Genomic DNA, 22,725 nt, shown 5'->3' with positions numbered 1-22,725 from the left:
CTCCAGGGAGTCTTCTCTTCTCATGAGGTGGCCAAAGTATTGGATCTGTCCTTCCATAGCTTTAACTATACAGACCTTTGTCAGCAAGGTGATGTCTCTGGTTTTTAAGATGCTGTCTAGGTTTGTCATTGCTTTTCTCCCAAGAAGCAGGCGTCTTTTAATTTCGTGATTGCTGTCACCATCTGCAGTGATCATGGAGCCCAAGAAAGTAAAATCTCTCACTGCCTCCATTTCTTCCCCTTCTATTTGCCAGGAGGTAATGGGACCAGTGGCCATGATCTTCGTTTTTTTAATGTTGAGCCTCAGACCATATTTTGCGCTCTCCTCTTTCACCCTCATTAAAAGGTTCTTTAATTCCTCTCACTTTCTGCCATCAAGGTTGTGTCATCTGCATATCTGAGGTTGTTGATATTTCTTCCGGCAGCCTTAATTCCAGTATGGGATTCATCCAGTCCAGCCTTTCGCATGATGAATTCTGTATATAAGTTAAATAAGCAGGGAGACAATATACAGCCTTGCCGTACTCCTTTCCCAATTTTGAACCAATCAGTTGTTCCATATCCAGTTCTAACTGTAGCTTCTTGTCCCACATAGAGATTTCTCAGGAGACAGATGAGGTGATCAGGCACTCCCATTTCTTTAAGAACTTCCCATAGTTTGCTGTGGTCGACACAGTCAAATGCTTTTGCTTAGTCAATGAAGCAGAAGTAGATGTTTTTCTTGAACTCTCTAGCTTTCTCCATAATCCAGCGCATGTTTGCAATTTGGTCTCTGGTTCCTCTGCCCCTTCGAAATCTAGCTTGCACTTCTGGGAGTTCTCGGTCCACATACTGCTTAAGCCTGCCTTGTAGAATTTTAAGCATAACCTTGCTAGCGTGTAAAATGAGTGCAATTGTGCAGGAGTTGGAGCATTCTTTGGCACTGCCCTTTGGGATTGGGATGTAGACTGATATTCTCTAATCCGCTGGCCACTGCTGAGTTTCCCAAACTTGCTGGCATATTGAGTGTAGCACCTTAACAGCATCATCTTTTAAAATTTTAAATAGTTCAGCTGGAATATCATCACTTCCACTGGCCTTGTTATTAGCAGTGCTTTCTAAGGCCCCTTTGAATTCACTCTCCAGGATGTCTGGCTCAAGGTCAGCAACCATACTACCTGGGGTGTACGAGACCTCCATATCTTTCTGGTATAATTCCTCTGTGTATTCTTGCCACCTCTTCTTGATGTCTTCTGCTTCTGTTAGGTCCTTTCCACTTTTGTCCTTTATTATGGTAACCTTTGTACGAAATGTTCCTTTCATATCTCCAGTTTTCTTGAACAAATCTCTGGTTTTTCCCATTCTGTTGTTTTCCTCTATTTCTTTTCATTGCTCGTTTATGAGTACCATTTTTAAGCTTCAAGAAAAGAAATTTATTGGACAACTGGAATGAATTAATTTTTTTCAACCTGAGACAGCAACTTCGATACAAGTAAAAGTGGACCTGGCTGGCCATCTCACTACTAAAGACCATTACTAGAGTTAAACAAGGATGTATTTTGGTGCCTTTTCTCTTTAACTTTTATATTAATGACATGGTTAAAGAACTGGATGGCCTACAGTTTGCCCCTGTTACAATTCTCGACCAAAAACTTTCAGTTTTAATGTATGCTGATGACCTAGTACTTGTGTCTAGAACCCAGGTGGGCCTGAGACAGCTGCTTGCGAAATTAGGTTCATATTGCATGGGTAATGCTTTATCTATAAACTATGACAAGACACAGGTCATCGTATTTGGGAAGTGCCCTAAAAAGCATGTTTGGCGCTTGGATGAACACATAAATCAAGTAAATCCGTTTAAATATTTGGGACTGGTCTACTCAGAAATGGCTTCTTGGAATATACAGCTATCTGACAATAAATTGCAAGCCTTTAAATCAGCAAAAGCTATTCTGAAATTTGCTGCTTGTAAAGGTGGAAATCTGGTTAACCCAGCTCTATCTGCTTATAAAGCAAAATCAGTGGCCCAGATTTTATATGGCGCAGAGGTTTGGGGTACCTCAAAGGTTTCTGGTCTGGAACCCCCACATAATTATTTTTTAAGAGCCCTTTTAGGCCTACCCAAAGATGTGCAATCCTGCATGGTTAGGCTAGAAACTTATATGTTGAGCATAGAGAGCCAAATAGATAAAAGAATCTTCTGCTACTGGTTTAGAGTTCAACAGATGGACAACACTAGGTTACCAAAAAAAAATGCCTGATTGAGTTCATGAATGGATTACCCCTTAAAAACTGGGTACATCATGCTACCCAACTGATGGGCAAATATGACCTTGCATTGACCGAGCTCAAAGGACTTTTCCTACACTCTCAGAAAAATATTTTAAATGGACTATAAGGGCAGTGGCTACTAAAAATAACTTAAACTCCATGTACCCATCCACATGCGCCCCATTATATTTTAAACTTAGAGAGGCCCATGAACATACGTCTTACTTCAATGAATTGACTTTTGTACAACTCTGGAAAGCTTTTACAGAGCTACGATTAAATACAATAAACTCTGCTTATAGAGATGGGAGACATAGAGGCATACCAGTAACTGATCGTGTTTGTATTAGGGGATGCCCTGAATTAGAGGACCTTACGCATTATATCTTGTGCTGCCCCTTATATATGGAAGCAAGAGAACGGTTTTTGACACCTATAATGATAAGGCCCCCTGGCCAGAATCCTTCTGACATGATTCTATATCTCCTTGCAGACATTGATAAGTATGTGACCTGGTGTGCAGCACTTTTTGCAACTGCCGCCAGGAAAATTAGAAAAAAATATATAGCTGAGATAGCTATCAACTATAAAGGAGATGCATTTATTTGACCCCATCTACACCAAGCTGTATCTTTCTCACTAAACTTTGTACATAATTGTCTATTGTATTATTTAATATTACTTTTAATATATTAGTGGCCCTGCGGTGATTTTAGCTTAGAAATTATATTGTCTAATGTTTCAATTTGTATATTAAGGAGTTTCTATAGTTTTGTGAAGATTAGGTCATGTTTTGACAATGTAAATGTTTTAAGTTTTTGTATCAAACTAGTATATATTTTATGGAATGACATTGTATACATTGCAGCAGCCTTTGGCTACAAGCAATAAACTTGACTGACTGACCTGAGACAGCTGCATAGTTGTGGTTGTCTAAGCAAACCTGACCTCTTTTTATTGTAAAACATTATCAACAGATATTTGTGGTTGTGGATCTGCTTACTCTAAAAGCCTCTGCAATGAATCTTCCTTTACTTTTTATTCTAATTGCCATAGGTTATGTGATGTGCTTATTTGCATCTAGTCATTAGAATTGTTTCACCATGTAGGGATATTGGCCTGGAGCCCCCTGCCAAATGGAGGAGCACCTATAGGGAATGCGCAACTTAATGAGTCCCTAGATGAGGCTTAAAACATTCCAACTCTAACTGCCCCAACTAAAGGGGTAAACAAGGTAAAAGTTCAAAAGGGGTAAATCTAGTGCAGCAAAAGCCTTGGGTTAGCAGGAGCATTGATACCTAGTTTGGCTGTAAGAGTTCAAGGACTTCTGTATGTTTCACTATAGAAAAGCAACTAATACATTCATAAAAACCAGGCAAGAAATAAAATAGTATAGATAAGGAACAACAGACACAAGCATGTTAGCAAGACAGTTTGATGGACAAAAAACAATGGGCCACACACAACCCAAGTTATTACTATCTGATCATTATTAATCCTGAACTTCCAAGAAGCAGGAAAAAGACTTTAATAGTCTATAGATAAGATGTCCAGAGTGTCAAAATGTGTATGTAATATATATATGTGTGACAAATTTAAACAAGAGTATCAAATGGCTATGCATATTAGCAATGTTGTGGTGCACGTTAGAATGATAGATCTCTGGAGAGATGCTAACTGTTCATGTGAAGAAGGCATATCTGTTCACTACCTGCTTCTTTGATTGTACAGAGGATATACCATATATACTCAAGTATAAGCCGAACCGAATATAAGCCGAGGCACCTAATTTTACCACAAAAAACTTGGAAAACTTATTGACTCGAGTATAAGCCGGTTCACCACACCACAAACCTCCTGGTGGGCCAGAGTGTGTTTGTGCGCGTGCTCATGTGCACACGGCAGAGGGGGCTGCTCTCTCCCCCCCAGCCCCTCCCGCACCCCTGCCTACCTAGGGTGCTGCCGAGAGGCAGAGGCTGGTGGCGGCAGCGGCGGAGAAAGACCAAGCAGCCTAAAAGGGCTGCTTTCAGGCTGCTTGTTCCTCCTCCTCTGCCGACACCAGCCTCTGCCACTGGAAATGTGCTTGGGTGAGACCCTCACTCAAGTGTAAGCCGAGGGGGGCTTTTTCAGCATAAAAAATGTGCTGAAAAAGTCAGCTTATACACGAGTATATACAGTAAATGTTGATGAGGCAGGAAGAAAAATGGGCAGGAGAACAGCACAGGTGATGGTGTAAGAAGGAGAAAGAACATCTCAAAGAGTGCTTTAAAATGTTTTAACTAATTCAAATTGGAAGGTCATAAAGATACTGACCTGAATTTCTTGAAGGATCTAGCTAAGCTAATATCACAATCACTTACAGGCTAGATTGCACAGGTGGTGTAGGCAGTAAGTGTTGTGTGATACAGAAGAGAGCATTGGAGTTCTATGCACTCTATCACTGTACATGACAGCCAAAGTTTACCTCATGTAATGTGTGTGAATAGACCTTGAGCATGCAGTCTATTTATGCTCTCTTTTATTCAAGAAATAGAGCCAGTTCATATTTAAGCTTCTGCTTATTATAAGGGCAAGCGCATTGGTCTGATATTTTACTTCCACACTCACTGTGTACATACCTTACAACTTTGAGAATGTTTGAGAATTAGCACAGTCCAAGAAGGCTAGGGAAGAGCCAGAATAGTGCCTGCTGTTAAAGAGGGAAGAAGACTGGACTGTAAATACCTCAGAAGTTATAAGAGCAAACCACATTCACACATAGTATAAAAAAAAGAAGCAGTGTTGAACGGGCATTATGTAGCCCTTGTAAATAAAAGTGCCAGTTCTGCAGATTGAAGTGGCCAACTGGGCCCATGTGGAGTAAGGTGATTCTTCTAGTAAACTGGTCTTGAGAAACCCAGCCAGATGGGTGGGGTATAAATAATAAATTATTGTTATAAATTATTATATAATAACATTAACATCTTGATTTTGACTTGGTAGCAAATTATTATGAATAATGTTTTTCCATGGCAAATGCACTCGCAGTATGGTGATTTCTAGGCACAATCCTTTTAAAAATATTTGGTAATTCTTTATTTCCCCCTTCTGTCTTTTTTAAATAAATTCCATTTGAGGCACAGAGTTAATCATGGAATCTAGTGTATGTTCTAGCAATGTCAGAGTCCATCTGCCTTAGCTGTGTATTCGTGTATGGCATTCTTACACAAAAAGCCCTTTGGCAATAAAAGTAACTATAACATACAGAATTCTTCTTAGTTTGAAAATGTGCTCAGAAGGATAGTGCACTATTGTAATTTCATAAACCCACAGTTAAAATGAACCTGTGCTTCCAGGTTTTGGCATTGTCGAGTAACTTTTAGTAATCTCTAATTATATTTTTATTTTCAGATCTTCAGCCTGGAGAAGTCATTTTAAGGAATTCGTTGCCTTTTGGAAGAATGCTGTGAAGCAGCTTGCCAACAATAGCAACTGGAAATAGAGGTTGAATAACCCACTTAAGTGTGATTAATTTCGTATTAAGTAGTACCTCACATTAAAATAAAAATGTATGGAAGTGCAAGAACAATCAGTAACTTGGAAGGCAGTCCTGCCAGATCCCCTCGCTTGCCAAGATCTCCTCGGCTGGGCCATAGGCGAACAAGTAGTGGAGGAGGTGGAGGGACAGGTAAGACGTTATCAATGGAGAATATCCAGTCACTTAATGCTGCCTATGCAACATCCGGACCAATGTACCTGAGTGACCATGAAGGTGTGGCATCCACTACTTTCCCCAAGGGCACAATGACTCTTGGAAGGGCTACAAATCGAGCTGTGTACGGTGGTCGAGTGACAGCTATGGGGAGCAGTCCTAATATTGCTTCCGCTGGCCTTTCCCACTCCGACCTCCTTTCTTACACTGATCAGCATGGGGGGCTGACCACTTCTGCACATCACCACCACCACCAGATCCCTTCTATGTTGAGACAGGTAAGGGATAGCACCATGCTAGATCTACAAGCTCAGCTTAAGGAGTTACAGAGAGAGAATGACTTGCTGAGGAAAGAACTGGACATCAAAGATAGCAAGCTTGGCTCTTCCATGAATAGCATCAAGACCTTCTGGAGCCCTGAGCTCAAAAAGGAAAGAGTGCTGCGGAAAGAAGAAGCGGCCAGAATGTCCGTTCTGAAAGAGCAGATGAGGGTTTCTCATGAGGAGAACCAGGTAAGCAATTGCAAATGAAAATAATGGTATGCGGAAAAGGCAACTGATGCTTTGCTTATGGTGGTCTTCTCCAATCTGGTGGTCTCCTGATATTTTGGACTACAACTTGCATCAGCCACAGCCATTATGGACATGCTGGCTAGGCCTGATAGGACTCTTAGTCCAAAATGTCTGGTGGTGCAGTAAACCAACTATTATATCCTTATGTTTTTGTGCTTTCTCTGTTATTACCCCCACCCCACCCCACCCCGAACATTCTGGGCCAACTGCAAAAATAATTCCATTAGAACTAATGTGTAACAGTAATGTTCCTTAAAGACATTCCTTAAAATAATAAAGCAGATTTCGAAGAAGAGCAACTAATAAACATCATTCTGATTTTTAAGGTACTCAGACATGTTGCTGGACCTCAAGTTGGCCCCAGCACTATTAAATGCCAGCTATTGATTTCCTCATGTAAGATAATTGGTGATTCATATTTCCCTTTGCAGAGAAGTCAATATCTCTCACTAGGTTCTGAAGGGGGTTAATAAGTGCTCTCTTGTAAGGAAAAGTGTCTGGTATTTGAAATAATCAGAACTGGAAACTAAAAATTCATGAAGCAATCACCTAAGATTCCTCATAGAGGGAAGAGAAAATGAAGCTTGAGGGAATCATATTGCCTGCAGTTGGATATTTTCGTGACCATAGAGGGCGGCTGATGATGATGATGTTGGGACAGGATACGGGACAGATATTTCACATGACACTTTAGATTGGTGAATACTGGTGGTGGCATTGTCAAATTTCCTTGCTTCACATTGATACCTTATGAACTGAAAGTACACACACACTTTGTTACACATGAATGCTGTTATTCCAATGATTCTAGCGTTTTACCAAGCTTTCATAGGGCATGTGTCTCTTTCCATGGCATTGTGCATTTAGGAAGTAAACTAACTAGTGGATGACTGGAGGAATTTAGGCTGGTGCTATGGGAACCTTTTCGCTTGCTGTCCCTGCCTCCATTCCTGCTACCTCTCCAGCATGGCTGGCTAAGAAACTAAAGCAGTTTCCCAAATTAACCTCTAAGGCTACAGTTGGGGGTTATAATAATTTATGAGTGATTTTTCTTTTTAAATCACATATACTGAAAATGCTGATGTGAGAAGAAACATGAAATTATTGTTTGGGTAGTTGATTTCTCCTTTCCAGTTAATTTAAGATGACATAGATTTCCCCCTCCCCAATGTATTATTTTAGATTCTCTAACTAATTTGCAATAAATATAGAAAATGTGTATTGCTTCAAATTTGTTTCAAAAGATGTTTGATAAGTTCACTTGTGGGTAGGTAAACCAGTTCAGTTTTGGAGGAGAAAATGTTGCTGATATTAAAAGGTATTTTTGCACGATGATGTAATTGGTTGCATTTTACAAATTAGGAAGACGCAGAGTTAGCCCCAAACCACTGTAGCAGTTTTCTTCAGTTATACATGGTGTTTTGCATGCAAATGGCTGATATTCACAAGATAATTTATTTAAAGAAATTCAACATTAAGGGTTGTGTCTGGTGTTAGTTATATTCATAGTAGACACATTAAAATGACTTATCTTACAAGTATTAATTTCAGTGTGTCTACTTTGAGGAGAATATGGTTGGATACAACCCAGAATATATATTTTTTGTGATGCTCTAGTTTCTTCTTTGTAATATATTGTCCAGTTAATGCTTTCTTTATTTCAAGCAATCACATCCTCTTTTTATAACTGAAGAAAGTACAAATAATGTTTTTTTTAAAATCCTGTTTATGTGGAGATGGAGGAAAGTATAGAAATACTAGTTGACTGAGATATGTTAAATGGTATGCATGCAAAACATATCTAAACATATCTAAAGAGTAGTAAACAAATAACATAATTGTGCAACCCTAAAACTATTGTAAAGTTAGCTGAGGAGCCTTGGGCAGCATGTGTGTTGCTCTGCAGGTGGAAATGGAGTCACACTGGCTGAATGACTCTTCATGCTGCCAGAGGTCCTCCAGTATGCCATGGGAAGCTCTAGCACTATAGATGTTCTTCCAGTGATGAACATCTGGCAGAGAGGGAAAAATTGGGGCATGTCTGCCTGTGTGGCTATGCCACATCCAAAGCCCTTTTGTTTCCATGACATGTCCACGAAACAACATGACTATGCCAGTGTGGACAATTCCAGTGGGAGGAAAGAAGAAAAAAACTGTGTCCCCCACATCTCCCTCGCTGCCCAAAGTGAAAGAGCAGGGCAATGGACATGGCAGTCCCTCTGCAAGTGGATGTCTGTGATATCTCCCCCCGCCCCCACTCCTGAATGTAAATGTGTGTTAGGATTTCTCTGGAAAAGTCGTCAGCACCTTAGAAACTAACCTCTGACAAATTTATTGGGGCATAAGCTTTCATGGCCTAGGAGTCTCTTTCCTTTATCAGATGCACGAATCCTTTGGCAAGTGGATGTAAAGGGAAAAGAATGTAAAACTTGGAGTTAATGAGGCTGAAATGCAAATTGGAGCTTAACTGTATGCAAAATAAGCATGATGACCTGACACAACTGCACTAATTAGTGATAGCAGACATATCTTAGCATTGCAGAATAAATTAACCCCCATAGTGGGACAGGAAACCACTGTGAAGAGGAGTAGTAAGGCAGCTCTTTTACACTGGTGTTTCCTTTTGAACTTTGTTTGTTCAAGGATTGCCACCTTATGGTCATTGATCATGTCCTGGTTGGTTGAAGTGTTCTCCTACTTGTTTCTGAATATTGCTTTTTTTTTTTTTTTACGTCGTACTTAGTTTAATTTATTCTTTAACATAGGAACCGGGCACTTTGTCCTTTGCAGAATGCAGGAAGGCATTTCTGGCAGATGAGAATATATTGCATTGGAAGAGAAGCAGATGAATGATCCCCTGATGTTGCAGCTCGCATTATTGGGCCCTGTAAAAGTATTCCTTTAATAAGGAGAGAGTTGGCATTTATGTTTGTTGTAGGGTCTGGCCCCTGTGTCTGTATTGCTGGTATGCAGCCACCTAACTGTCTTAGGTTGGGTGTGGGCATCTGTAAGTATTGCCAAATAACTCCCCCCTTTTCCTCCTTTACCCCTTTCCACCCGAGGATTATACTTCATGCATCGGATGAAGTGAACTTGAAGTAAAGTGAAAGCTTGTGCCACAACATGTTAGTTAGTTTTTAAAGTGCCATAAGACTTCCCTGGGTTTTGCTGCAACAGATTAGCAAAATAAAAGCATGCATGCTTCAGATATCCATCTTGCTTGGGCACAGGTAGCTTTTAAAACATTATCTGCCTCTTGCTTTGGGGGGCGGGGCTTGAAACTGCCTTTCTCCTGAGTTTAGCACAAGATGGATAAATATATTATAATGCGTGGCTATCATTTCCATGAGAACTCCACTCATGGGATTCTCCTGCTGGTGAAATTGGGGGACGCAATTTCCAGGGAATGTTCCTCCCCCTGCAGCTATTGTGTACATCCACCATGTGTCATGGAGAATGTGCACATAATCTGCCCATGAAGAGGCCATTATGCACATTTCCCAACCAATAATCTCATTAGGCCTTTGGAAATGTGTATTATCTCAGTTGCATTTTGTACATTCCTTGGGCCTTATACACATTCTCCAGTCAATACGTTTACTCTCCAAGAAACATACCCTGTTCTTCTCTTTCAAATTCAGAGGTGGGCAACCAGTGGCCTGCAGGCCACTCCCACAGATCATTGAGGGGAAAGAGGGCATGGTTTTGCTAATGCCAAGTTGATTCTGTTATAAGCACTAAACTGTTGTTGTGAAGGGTCACTGTTCTTATTTTGAATATTACCCCAAAGATGGGAAGGGTGCTGACACTTATCACCATTGATACCACAGGGGATGCAGTAGATGTCCACAGTAGTAAATGCAATAACATTACACGCACCATTCCCCATTGTATCTGGCATGCTAGAGAGAGGTATGCATCTCTCTGTGTGTAAAATGGGGGCATGGTATTTTCAAAGTAACAAGATTAGTGATATTAGTGCTTTCAGAAAATGCAGTTTTAATAGAAGAGGAATATTAACATAGTTCCACTCAACAACTCGGATAGAGAATAGGATTCTCCTTCAATAACTGAGTTACAAGTGTGAGTTTATTGCACAAAGAAACCCTTGTCTCGAAAGCCCTTCAGCCAAGATATCTTGAAATTTCTATTGCAATTGGTATCTTTTCAAACTAGTTAAACTCCTGGATTGGAATCATATTGTGCCCTGCCATATATCTCCAATATTCAGTCCCTATCTTCCATTTCCACTTACTGGCAAAATATACTTGTTTCTGCATTCTTTCCCATTCAAAGATGTATTCATTTCTGATCTGATGAGGTAGCAGGGAGGGCAGGGGATTGGATGTGTTGTAAATGCTGCTGTTGTAAGCACCTACCTTCACAAAGGGTTTTTTAAAAAATATATATATATACTTGGAAAAGGCTCTGTGACATTAAAGATCTGTCAACCATGGCAGAAAAGTCATCTTCTGTGTTTTCTTAATTAAGACACCCATGCCAGAGGCCTTAGAGCAGACAGGTAGCATAGTGAATTGGTTTAAGCTCTTGATATGAGTTGTTGCTCCATCACTGTGTAAGTAATAGAGTGGTTAATCCCCAAGGCCCTCTGTGGCCCTCCAGATGTAGTCGGACTTCCCGCACTCTTCAGTCCCAGTAAGTCTGGCCTATGGTCATCCTTAGTTGTGAACCGGATACATCTTGGGAGCCATGCCTGGTCTATCCCTAGTTGAAGACTTCAGAGGTCCCTGGGACGAATATAGTTCTTGCTTGCTCACAGCACACCTTTTCGTATGGGAATGGTTAGGATTATTGACATTCTGGATTCCTGAGTCCACATTTGAATGCAAAATTAAAGAAAAAGAAATATACAAGTTTTAAAACGTTCTAAGGTCTCATGCGCAGATGGTATGAATATTTGCCCTCTGCATTTGTTCATTGTTCTTGGACATCATTCACTGGAAGAGATATAACGCGTGAAGCTTCCTGCTAGGATTATAGAGAAAATTCTGATATTGTCAGAGTTTGGGTTGCCAACTTTTGTTTTCCTAAATTCTGGTGCACCAGAGTGATTGCTTTTGAATATATGAAGCCTGACTCTCCTTTATGAAGGGAACAGCCTGGCCTTTTGTGGAATCTGGTATCATGTGTTTCACCCTCGGCTTGGCTGTCTGCAGTGCCAGCAGCCCACTGTTTTTGGATGAGGTGGCTGGAAGTTGCCAGACTGAGTGGGAGACCGTGGCCTGTGATACATGGTTCATCTGTTTGCGGCTTGAAAAACAGCAGTCACCACTCTTACTACGGAGAGAATTTCCACATTGGCAGCACAGTATGTGTATGTGCATTTGGATTTGTACCCAGAGAGCAAAGCATTTGCACTAACCAACAATAAAATAGCTTAGCTGGTTTTCTAGTTTTGCGTCTTCCAGTTCTGGCAACCAGCCATGAAGCTAAAATTCTGGCCAGTTGGCAACCCAACTGAAAGGAAGATTAAAAGTATATCTAGACACACGAATTAATGAGTGCAATACTATGCATCACTTTAAAAAATATTGTACTGCTTCATTACATGAACACCTCACATTATTTATTATAAGACATGCAAAATACTGTTATAGGTCAGGACAAAAAAAAAATCCAGGGTAAAATTGACTGGATTACTGTCTGTGGAAACATAATTTTCGTTAAGTAATGTAACTGTTGGCTTTACAGGTGATTTCTTTCTTTCTTTCTTTCTTGACATAGTTTATCTATCTAATTTGTCACATTGCAGATTATTTTACCTTTTATTTTTAATTTTCTTGTATGATGTCATTTGTTCTGTGATTAATAAAAGATAAGTGAGAAAAAATATCAAGTCATGTGTAATATTTATAGCTTCAATGGTAACAGTGCTTCTTCAGTTTGACAGATCACTGATGAAGGAATAGCAATAAATTACACATGGAACGTTTGATCTGTAAAATAATGGATGCAAATCCGGCTAAACAACAAACACCATATCCAATTCATGAAGATATGTAGCACAATAGTACAGAAAATGTTGTTTGTTACAAAATTAAGATGAGAATTCTTTGCTTTCACCATGCTCTTGTGCAAGTTTACCCAAATGTAATTCTTAACGTATGGCACTTACTCCCAATTGAGTTTAGGTTTGCAACCATAATGATACACCGGAGTTTGCACTCCTATGCAACTTAATATTACACCTTTTTCTTTTGAGTAGACATGTATAGGATCACAGTGCAAGTCATATGCACCATAATCCTCTGCAGGTTTACTCAGAAGCAAGTTATTCCCTAGTATGCGTGTTTAGATATGCAGCCTTAGGAACATAGTGAGGGTTGTTTTAAACTTTTACTCAGTGTAGACCCATTGAAATTAAGGACCATGACTAACTTGGGTCTATTAATTTCAGTAGGTCTACTCTAAAGAAAAGTTAGTTTAATTAATACAACCCTGATATTTTAGGATTATGCAATCATCTAGTGTTTCCTTGTAATACGGAAGAGGAGTACAGGGTCCATTTTTATGTTGTATGCTCTGTTTACCAGAGGGATGGGGATGACATTCCTGATTGCAACATCCTCTCCAGAGGCGAGGAGTCATCCATCTCTCCAATCCGCCCCTGCCTGCGGCAAGGGAAGGGTCTTCATGTCTCTCTGTGTGTCTGAGAGAAAGACTTGCTTGAGTGCTTGTTTTGTGTGGATTTTCCCTTCGTCTAGTCCTCTCCTTCATCCTGTTTGCTAGATCGCCTTTCTGAATGAGTTTTTTCACTGTGTTTTCCTGTTGGCTGCTCCCCTCCCCACCTCTTCATTTCTACTTCATTCTCTTCATGTTTCTCTCCTCTTCCCTGATGTCTGGGGAAGGAAAAGTGTAGGGGGTACCTGGATTCTGCCCCGATTTTCTGGGCAGGCACAGGAGGAGTCCATAGAGGTGACAGGCCCAGGAGCTTTCATTTCTTGCCCTTTTCTGGAAAAGGCGGGAACACCATTTTGTTTCATCAACTCAACATTTCTCTTTCAAACAAGTTTTCTAGTCCTTTGGTCAGCTTTACATAAATCCAGTACTGTATGTATTTGTTTGTATTTTGTTTGTGTGAACTTGTTTGAGATTGTTATGGATTAAAAAAAATCATTATTGTTTCTCATGTTAAAATCTCATGTTAAGGTAAATACAACTGAATGACTGGCACCAAATGTTCTGTTCTCTGCTCATTGTTTTAATTTTATTTTTGTCTTTCGAAGGTTTTTTTGCACTTAATTGCTCATTTTTAACTTTCTGTTGGATTGTATTTTCTTTATTCCATTCACTTTCATTCACTGAAACTGAGGACATTTTAGGTAAGTAACATAATCCATTTTACGTTTTAGTGTCTGTGTTCAGAATGTGGAAAAAGTGAGTGCAAGTGTTGGGGAGACTGTGGTAGTTGATGTTGTGTGTTAGTAGTGGTGCTTTCATAAATGCATATTTAAGTATAATGTTCTGTGGCTGAAGTGCTCATAGATATGTGGAGTAGATTGGTTTTTGAGGTATTCAATCACTGTAATATAAATGTTCAGAGGTGGGTGGAAGATAAAAATGGGTATTCTGAGTTTAGCTGCTGTTTTGGTATGTATAAACCTCCAATTAGGAATGTTCTCAATGCTGTTTGTAGTCTAGGCAGCGGAGATTGTTTTCACCTAGTGTTCAAAACAGCAGACTATTGTCCCATGTGGCAAACCACATCACCACAGCTTCTCAGAAAATGTTCCAAACTGATTCCTCCTAGGCTGGCTGTTGGGTTCTCCTGGACCAGTAGGAGTATAGGAAGGCTTCTTGTTTCAGTAGAGCTTTGCTTGAGTACCTGAGGTCTGGCATGGCTTGTCTTTCTAGTCTTGTTCTTCAGTTCTGCTTCCTGACGTGCCCTCTGATGCTGACTATCTTTGGTCCTGACTCCCAGTTCCCAGCTCCTGACTCACGCCTGATTGCTGCCTGTGGCCTAATCCTGACAACCAGGATCTTCGGAAAAAGTCCTTTATAAAACCCTCTTATTGTTTCCCCTCTGTATTGGTTCTGTGCACCACATGCACCACGTTGGTGATCCCCAATATACCTAAAAAGATTGGCATCTTTTTAGGATGAAATATGAGGATCTGTTATATTAAATTATTTTCTGAACGCGAGTGTTCATTTTATAAGAATACAGAAAAGTTAAAATTTCAGGGTAATCTTATGAAATATTTCACTGCCAAATATTCCAGTGTATACATCAAACAGGCTTTCTTGTCACTGGTAAATTCTCTTTATTCCCTCCCTGTAGGTCTTTGTGTGATAATACAATAACACATTCTTTTCAAGGTGCAAGCATCCCCCACCCACTACCTTTTCCACCTGGGGGCTCTGCTATTTGAAGAAAACAAAAATTACTCTCCCCTCTCCCACTCTGCTGAAAAAGAGGGAGAAAACTGTAGAACTATTAAGTTGCTCCCATCTCATTATAACTTCAGAAATTTTTACTGCTTCAGACACTTCCCCTCATTTTAGTTCTCCTTCCTTGGTTTTCTGAATGGTGTTCCTAATTTTTCTGTCATGTAGTTGACAGTGCCTTATTCAATTAGTTTACAGTAGAGGATTCTACTGTGTATGCTGTATCTGATGTACAGAAACCTTTATGGTGGAACATTAGTAAGACTGTGCACACAGTTTTGAAAATGTATCCCATATGATATTCAGTCGACGGATCTAATACTTCTCTCACATTAACACTCAACTTGAAAATATTGAGTTTCTGTCCATGATAATATCTCTTTGCAGTTCAGGAACGTAGGTATTTAAAAGCTTCCAGTTGTTTGTTACTTATCCCTTGCTGAGGATATTATATTGAATTCCAAGTGGTGATACCTTGGATATATTAGTGGTGGTCTGTTATATTTAGAAAATCGAGCTGAATGGTGCGATACTGTTTTATATGTGCTATCTGAACATGGGGACTATTAAGACCACTGAGGTAGACCAAATATAGTTGAAACAAGTTGCTTGTTATATGTGAATGGTTGTCTGTTGTATCAAATGTTTGTGTAACTTATAGTTCTATATTTTTATATTCTACATCTCAACTTGTTTTGAAATAATTGACATGAGTTCCTGACTTGAGAAGCAAACTGCTCAAAGAGTGAGAATTAGCCAGATCATCACAGTGAACAAGTTTTCTTATATTTTGTCCTTAGAGTTGTTGAGGAATAAGACTTAGGGGAAGGGCCATGGTTTGGTAGCAGGGCCTCTGTTTTGTATGCACTAGGTTCCATGTTCAATCCCCAGCATTTCCAGGTAGGGCTTGGAGAAACCCCTGCCTAAAACCCCGGAGAGCTGCTGCCAGTCAGTGTAGACAGTACTGAGCTGGATAGACCAATAGTCTGACTCTGTATAATACAGCTGCTCGTGTTTCTTTGAATAGGGCTCCTCTTGTCTGTCAGCTCTTGTGTTTAAAGGTATGCTTCATTGCAGAACTGTGTATTGCCTTAACGCCGAAGGGATAGTCATGATTCCTGTCAGTTGCTGGATCAGACCTGTCTATGTTTTTGCTCAGAAGTCTCCATCAGTTGTGCTTTCTCTTGTAACATTTGTCACCGTGCTTGCTATGTTATTTGTAGGGCCAGCTAAGGTTTATTGCCTGTAGCAGAAGCAAAAGACTCTCTTAGAAGGTTTGGTTTGTAGCATGGAGGATGAATACTTCAGTCTCAGATTTCTTCCCAGCATCTGGCGTAGTCTTGTTTTACACAGTTTTCTATAATTCCGGGTAGAAATTTGGTCTTGGTGAGACACCCTAAAGTGAAGATGAAGACACTACTTTTGCCTCAGGAAAACACTAAGGCAACAAACAAACAAACAAACCCTCTTATTTTATAGAGAGAGAAATGCCTGGATTTAACTGTGTCAGTGTTAAGTGTTCTGTTCTGAGTCACACTGTGGTGAAGAGAGGGTATATTCTCAGCCCCTTAAAAATGAAATTAAAAGGTTATGTTTCATAGCAAAAAAATCCCTCATCAAAATGGTCAAAGGTCTGGAAATGATGCCTTATGAGGAACGGCTAAGGGAGCTGGACATGTTTAGCCTGGAGAAGAGCAGGTTAAGGGGTGATATGATAGCCATGTTCAAATATATAAAAGGATGTCACATAGAGGAGGGAGAAAAATTGTTTTCTGCTGCTCCAGAGAAGCGGACACGGAGCAATGGATCCAAACTGCAGGAAAGAAGATTCCACCTAAACATTAGGAAGAACTTCCTGACAGTAAGAGCTGTTCGACAGTGGAATTTCCTGCCAAGGAGTGTGGTGGAGTCTCCTTCTTTGGAGTTCTTTAAGCAGAGGCTTGACAACCATATGTCAGGAGTGCTCTGATGGTGTTTCCTGCTTGGCAGGGAGTTGGACTCGATGGCCCTTGTGGTCTTTTCCAACTCTATGATTCTATGATTCTATGATTCCTGTTGGATAACTTATTAGCTTTTTCGCTTTCTATATGCCTGCGAAGAAACAAATGTGTTAACCTAAAATTCCAAAATCCAATGCAGACTTAAACATGCTTAAACCCACTAAAATCAATGGGCTTAAGTATGCACTGCTCAGATTGAATTGGGGCCTGTTATATTTGATTACAAATACAAAGTACTGTTGATTTCTTAAACAGTAGTCTGGACTAAATACTACTTAATAACTTGATAGAAACCATTTACCCCAAAATTTAGTGCAAGGCCACTTGTGTAAGCTGTTTTCCTTCTCCCCTTACTGTTTGACCATTCCCCAAACCTCTCTGGGTGAGAAGCACCAATGGGCAGAGGAAATAACTGGAAATTGGGCAGAGGAACTTTGTGAAGCCTTTGGATGCCGTCCAGTGTTTGGATTGTTCTTAGAAACTCATTAACTTAAAAACTTGCCAATAAACAAGTTGATATTGGTTTAAGTCATTCTGTTTTTAGGGTTGTCTGTAAAAGAATCATTCCTCCCAACTGTTGTGAGGTGCAGCCCATCGCTTGCCAGAAGTCCATCTTCAAGAAACTGCAGTCCGTGATCTAAGAATCCAAACCGTTCCTGTTTACACCATTTGCGAAGCCAGCTGTTCACTTCCACTATTTTTCCCTCTCTCCCTGGGAGCCTTCATGTGGGTGGGCTTTCATACCCAGCTCCCAGGTTACAACTTCAGGTACAGGCTAGTGGACATGTATGTACATGACAGATAAGAACACGCAATATGTGCTGGCAGCGAATGAAAAGTGGTGTGATGGGATCTTTCTAGATGCTGCAGAATTGCATACTCTCAGAAAGACTGTCCATTACCATTTAGACTCTGCAAACGTAAGCCCTTTAGTGTGTGAGTGAAATGTCCCTATTATTTTTTGTTCAGAAAAATTTGCTTTATCTACCCGTAGTAGTAGTAATTATTATTATTACAGTGGTACCTCTGGTTACGTACTTAATTCGTTCCGGAGGTCTGTACTTAACCTGAAACTGTTCTTAACCCGAAGCACCACTTTAGCTAATGGGGCCTCCTGCTGCCGCCGCACCGCCAGAGCACGATTTCTGTTCTCATCCTGAAGCAAAGTTCTTAACCTGAAGTACTATTTCTGGGTTAGCGGAGTCTGTAACCTGAAGCGTATGTAACCTGAGGTACCACTGTATTATTATTATTATTATTATTATTATTATTATTATTATTATTATTATCATCATCATCATCATCATTACTACTATTATTAGAATTTATATACTGCCATATACCCGGAGGTCTCAAGGTGGTTCACAGAACAAAATAAAATATAAAACTGCAGTTGGGAGACCCTGGTCAATCTTCCACATTGTCACTCACACACGATGCAAATAAAAGATCATTGCTTAAATGGGATTTTTGCTGCATTGTGAAAATGGCCACAGGTGGCTGCTTTTCCTATTACTGGCTTCTTGTCAAGCAGATAAGCAGGGTGGAGACTATTGTGAATTTAAGCTCCCAAAAAATTTCTGAAGATTCTTGGGAGAAAGTATGACATATGAGTAGGAAAGAGAAATATTTTTGTTTGCCTTCAGCTGAGGAGTATTTCCTGGTTACTTCTCCCACTGCTTTGCTTTTGTTTAAAAGAGATTGGCCTGTTGGAATGTTTTGTCAAGATAACAGTATTCTAGTACTAAAATAAATAGCTCTGCCAAGTCATAATGCTAATTTTCTATACTTGCATTACTTGCTTGTCATTTGTTATGCAGCTATAGGGATGCTACTATTATGTCTATATTACTTTTCTTTTTAATCTTTTTAAAATTGCGTCATTTGATTAAAGAGGTAGGCATGCATAGAAATGATAGACCAAATAATATATTTCAAATTGTACTTGTAAATAAAAATACAACCCAGGGTTCCCTTTGCTGTCTGCTTACCCATCCATAATAAACACTAAACAGGCCTTGGGCGAGAACGCTGCCCTTGATAACACAGAATGGAATGTATGGATTGTAATAGCTGGTAAACAAGCCCACTCAAATTATTTTTTAGGAAATACATCACTGAATATATTTTAATAGACAGATCTTTATTTTGCATTATAAATCTACAACCTAAAAGGCTAATTTGATACAAACAGCGAATTTCTGTTGAGGACTGATCACACTGAAATAAGAAATAAGAAATCTTCTGATTATTTCCGAAGATTTAGTAAATGTAAAATTCAGCAGCAAAATCTGCTCTTCAGTAGTGTAGAGTGGCCTTTTTGATTACATAGGATTAAAGGTAAGAATACTAAAAAGGCATCTATTATTCATTGTGCAATACTAAAAATGACCTGAATTGTGTTCTGATGTGAACTGGAAAGTCTAACCTGCTTTTTGTATTGATTTTTCCAAATAACATGAAATAACAATCCTCCCAACCAACATTACCCCCTTCCTACACCCCACCCTCCAAGAAAGTCTCATCTGTTGAGAAAAGATGGATGAACCTTGGTGGAAGATCCAAAAAGGCAGCATTAGTTACTATTTAGGTAGTAAGTAGTAATAGTTAAAGGTAAAGGGACCCCTGACCATTAGGTCCAGTCGTGGCCGACTCTGGGGTTGTGGCACTCATCTCGCTTTATTGGCCGAGGGAGCCGGCGTACAGCTTCCAGGTCATGTGGCCAGCATGACTAAGCACTTTGACGTGCTTTCGAACTGTTAGGTTGGCAGGAGCAGGGACCGAGCAGTGGGAGCTCACCCCGTCGCGGGGATTCGAACCGCCAACCTTCTGATCGGCAAGTCCTAGGCTCTGTGGTTTAACCCACAACGCCACCCGCAATAAGTAGTAGTAAAAGAGGAAAGAGATCCACCAGTGGTGCAGAAGAAGATAATAAAATGCCTCTTGCTCTGATCAAAGTGATTGTGTAAATAAATATCAAACTCCTGCTTTCTGTTCAAAAAAGATCCTTTGAAGGAAGGAAAAACCTCTTCTTCACTGTAAAATAAATATCTGAATTAAAATTCAATAAACAGTGTTATAAGAAACTGACCTTATAGCAGTCTATACCAAAACAACTAGGCTCAATATAAATGATTATATAAAGCCCTATCAGATGTAATCTTCATGTACTGGACAAATGTGTTAGGAGGAAACAGGGTCCTACCCTGAAATTGTGTGGCTGGCTAGCTCCACCCCCTGTTGTTCAATTGTACAGCATTAAGGGCTTGTCCACACTTCTGCTTTCGCCACTTGTTTCTCCCAGGGAAACCCACTATTTACCATTGAATCTGAGCAAATATCATTTGTGCTTTTCATGGATCAACATTTGCTTTGATTCAGTGGTAAAGAGCAAGTTCTCCCAGGGAAAGTGGCAGGGCAAACGGAAAACCACTTGAACCCATGCCTGGAAACCCCGGGACAAGCAGAAGACCTCTTGGGTCCATTCTTTTTAGGCACAGAACAAGCAAAGTGTGGACGAGCCCTTAGTCTGCAGGCGGAAAGAGGAAGCCTTCACACATACAGTTGTATGCTCAGAGGCACCAGCCCTGCACACTGTTTGCTTACTTTTTTGTTTCAAGTCTTTGCATACTGGTTTTCATAAGAGATTGCAAAAGGTCTACAAAGGAATTCAACACGATTAAATAATACAGTATATCAAACAGGTAAAACATCGATATCCGTAAAATAAGATTCCACTCTCACAAATTCCACATCCACTAACACTGCAGTACAGGCAACTCCCTGTTTGTGCAGGGGTTGCATTCTGGGTCATTGTATCTGTTGGCAGAGCACGTGTAAGCTTGCCCTGTTCATCCCCGCCCTGTTCAGGGGCTGAAAACAGCACACATGTTGGCGGTTGCATGCCAGTTGAACGCATGCAGAATGTACACTGCCTGTACAGAAATCAACCTATACTTAGAATCATAGAATCATAGAATCATAGAGTTGGAAGAGACCACAAGGGCCATCGAGTCCAACCCCCTGCCAAGCAGGAAACACCATCAGAGCACTCCTGACATATGGTTGTCAAGCCTCTGCTTAAAGACCTCCAAAGAAGGAGACTCCACCACACTCCTTGGCAGGAAATTCCACTGTCGAACAGCTCTTACTGTCAGGAAGTTCTTCCTAATGTTTAGGTGGAATCTTCTTTCTTGTAGTTTGGATCCATTGCTCCGTGTCCGCTTCTCTGGAACAGCAGAAAACAACCTTTCTCCCTCCTCTATGTGACATCCTTTTATATATTTGAACATGGCTATCATATCACCCATAACCTCCTCTTCTCCAGGCTAAACATGCCCAGCTCCCTTAGCCGTTCCTCATAAGGCATCGTTTCCAGGCCTTTGACCATTTTGGTTGCCCTCCTCTGGACACGTTCCAGTTTGTCAGTGTCCTTCTTGAACTGTGGTGCCCAGAACTGGACACAGTACTCCAGGTGAGGTCTGACACACACTTGCACACATTCACGCACGCCCCCCAAATACTCCCTATCCCTCTCAAGCATTAGTGGTCCCAGCAACTACAACCCTAGTCATACATTCATACTGTACATTTGGATAGCCGGGGGTGCACTAATTGGAAAATGCAATGCCAAACAGAGTAAAGTAGGACACATTGTCGGCTTAACCGTCATTAACCTACAGGGCCCATGCATCAGTTTTAAATAACAAGGCATCTTTAAAATGCCTGTTAACATTGACAAAGAATGAATTTTCACCAAGTCAGTGGACACGTTTTTAGTGTAATTATGCTTTTATCTTACAAAAACCTGATGACTGAATGACATGAATGATAGCATTCTGAGGACCCTCGTTCTTTTATAAACCCATAATTGTGAAAAGTCTGGGGTTGTGAGGTTAGGTTTTTCTCTCCTTTTATGTAAGCGACAGCATTAGCATTAAATAAATTCCCATCGAATTTTAGTTTGGCTTCTTCTATATCTAAATGGTGAGATGAAAAAACAAGCCGTCAACTAGGTGGTGAAGACTGGAAGAGATGTCCTCTCACTTACTACATGAAGAAAATAGGTGTTGCAGCATTAAAGAGTGACAGAAGTTTAGACACCAGTGATATTGCAACACTTGTAAAGAAAAAAGGGGGAATGGCTGAACTGTGCAGCAGGAACAGCTGAATAATGATTGTACAGAAACAGACAAGGCTCAGCATCCTTTTGTTGTTGTTGTTGTTTAGTCGTTTAGTCGTGTCCGACTCTTCGTGACCCCATGGACCAGAGCACGCCAGGCACCTCTGTCTTTCACTGCCTCCCGCAGTTTGGACAGACTCATGTTTGTAGCTTCGAGAACACTGTCCAACCACAGCATCCTTTTAGCCAGGTTTATTAATTGATATGGATTCCTTGTGCAGTCATTTTTGTTTTCTACTACCCAAATCCATATGCCTCTGTGTGTGGAGCCCTGGCATTTATATGAAGCCTGATTCATTTCAAAGAAAGAAGCCCATCTATGCCTGCAAAGGAATGGGTATAGAATTTGGAGTCTTCTATTTAAACTCCCATGCCTGAAACACATGAGCAAATTTCTGTCAGTTCCATGGTAATCTCACAGTATCCCACCCATGGCCGTTTCCTCGAAATGGTTTATTCACTTCATTAGCCCTTTCCACACATTCTTCAGGCATCCCAGGAACACACGCAGGAGGGGAGTGGCATCGCTGTGGCACACTCCACCCCTGTATTGAGGGCAAGATTTGTCAGGACTACACAGCTGTACAGACAGAGTGTTCTCCCCATGCATTCTATTGATTTT

At 40.4% G+C, this 22,725-nt stretch overlaps 1 protein-coding gene across 10 annotated transcripts in view; it reads left to right on the top strand.

The window, feature by feature from the left end:
- The window catches only part of ERC2 (ELKS/RAB6-interacting/CAST family member 2), a 527,327-nt gene that overhangs the window by 17,441 nt on the left and 487,161 nt on the right, over window positions 1–22,725 (top strand). For all 10 annotated transcript variants that reach the window (XM_053377860.1, XM_053377861.1, XM_053377857.1 and 7 more), the window contains exon 2: window positions 5,640–6,452. In XM_053377860.1, the coding sequence (XP_053233835.1) occupies window positions 5,796–6,452 (657 nt within the window). In that variant the 5' untranslated portion in view covers window positions 5,640–5,795. The remainder of the gene's footprint in view (window positions 1–5,639; window positions 6,453–22,725) is intronic.

This window comes from Podarcis raffonei, chromosome 2, assembly GCF_027172205.1.
Source record: "Podarcis raffonei isolate rPodRaf1 chromosome 2, rPodRaf1.pri, whole genome shotgun sequence".
NCBI lineage: Eukaryota > Metazoa > Chordata > Lepidosauria > Squamata > Lacertidae > Podarcis > Podarcis raffonei.
This window is presented reverse-complemented; position numbering and strand designations above follow the sequence as displayed.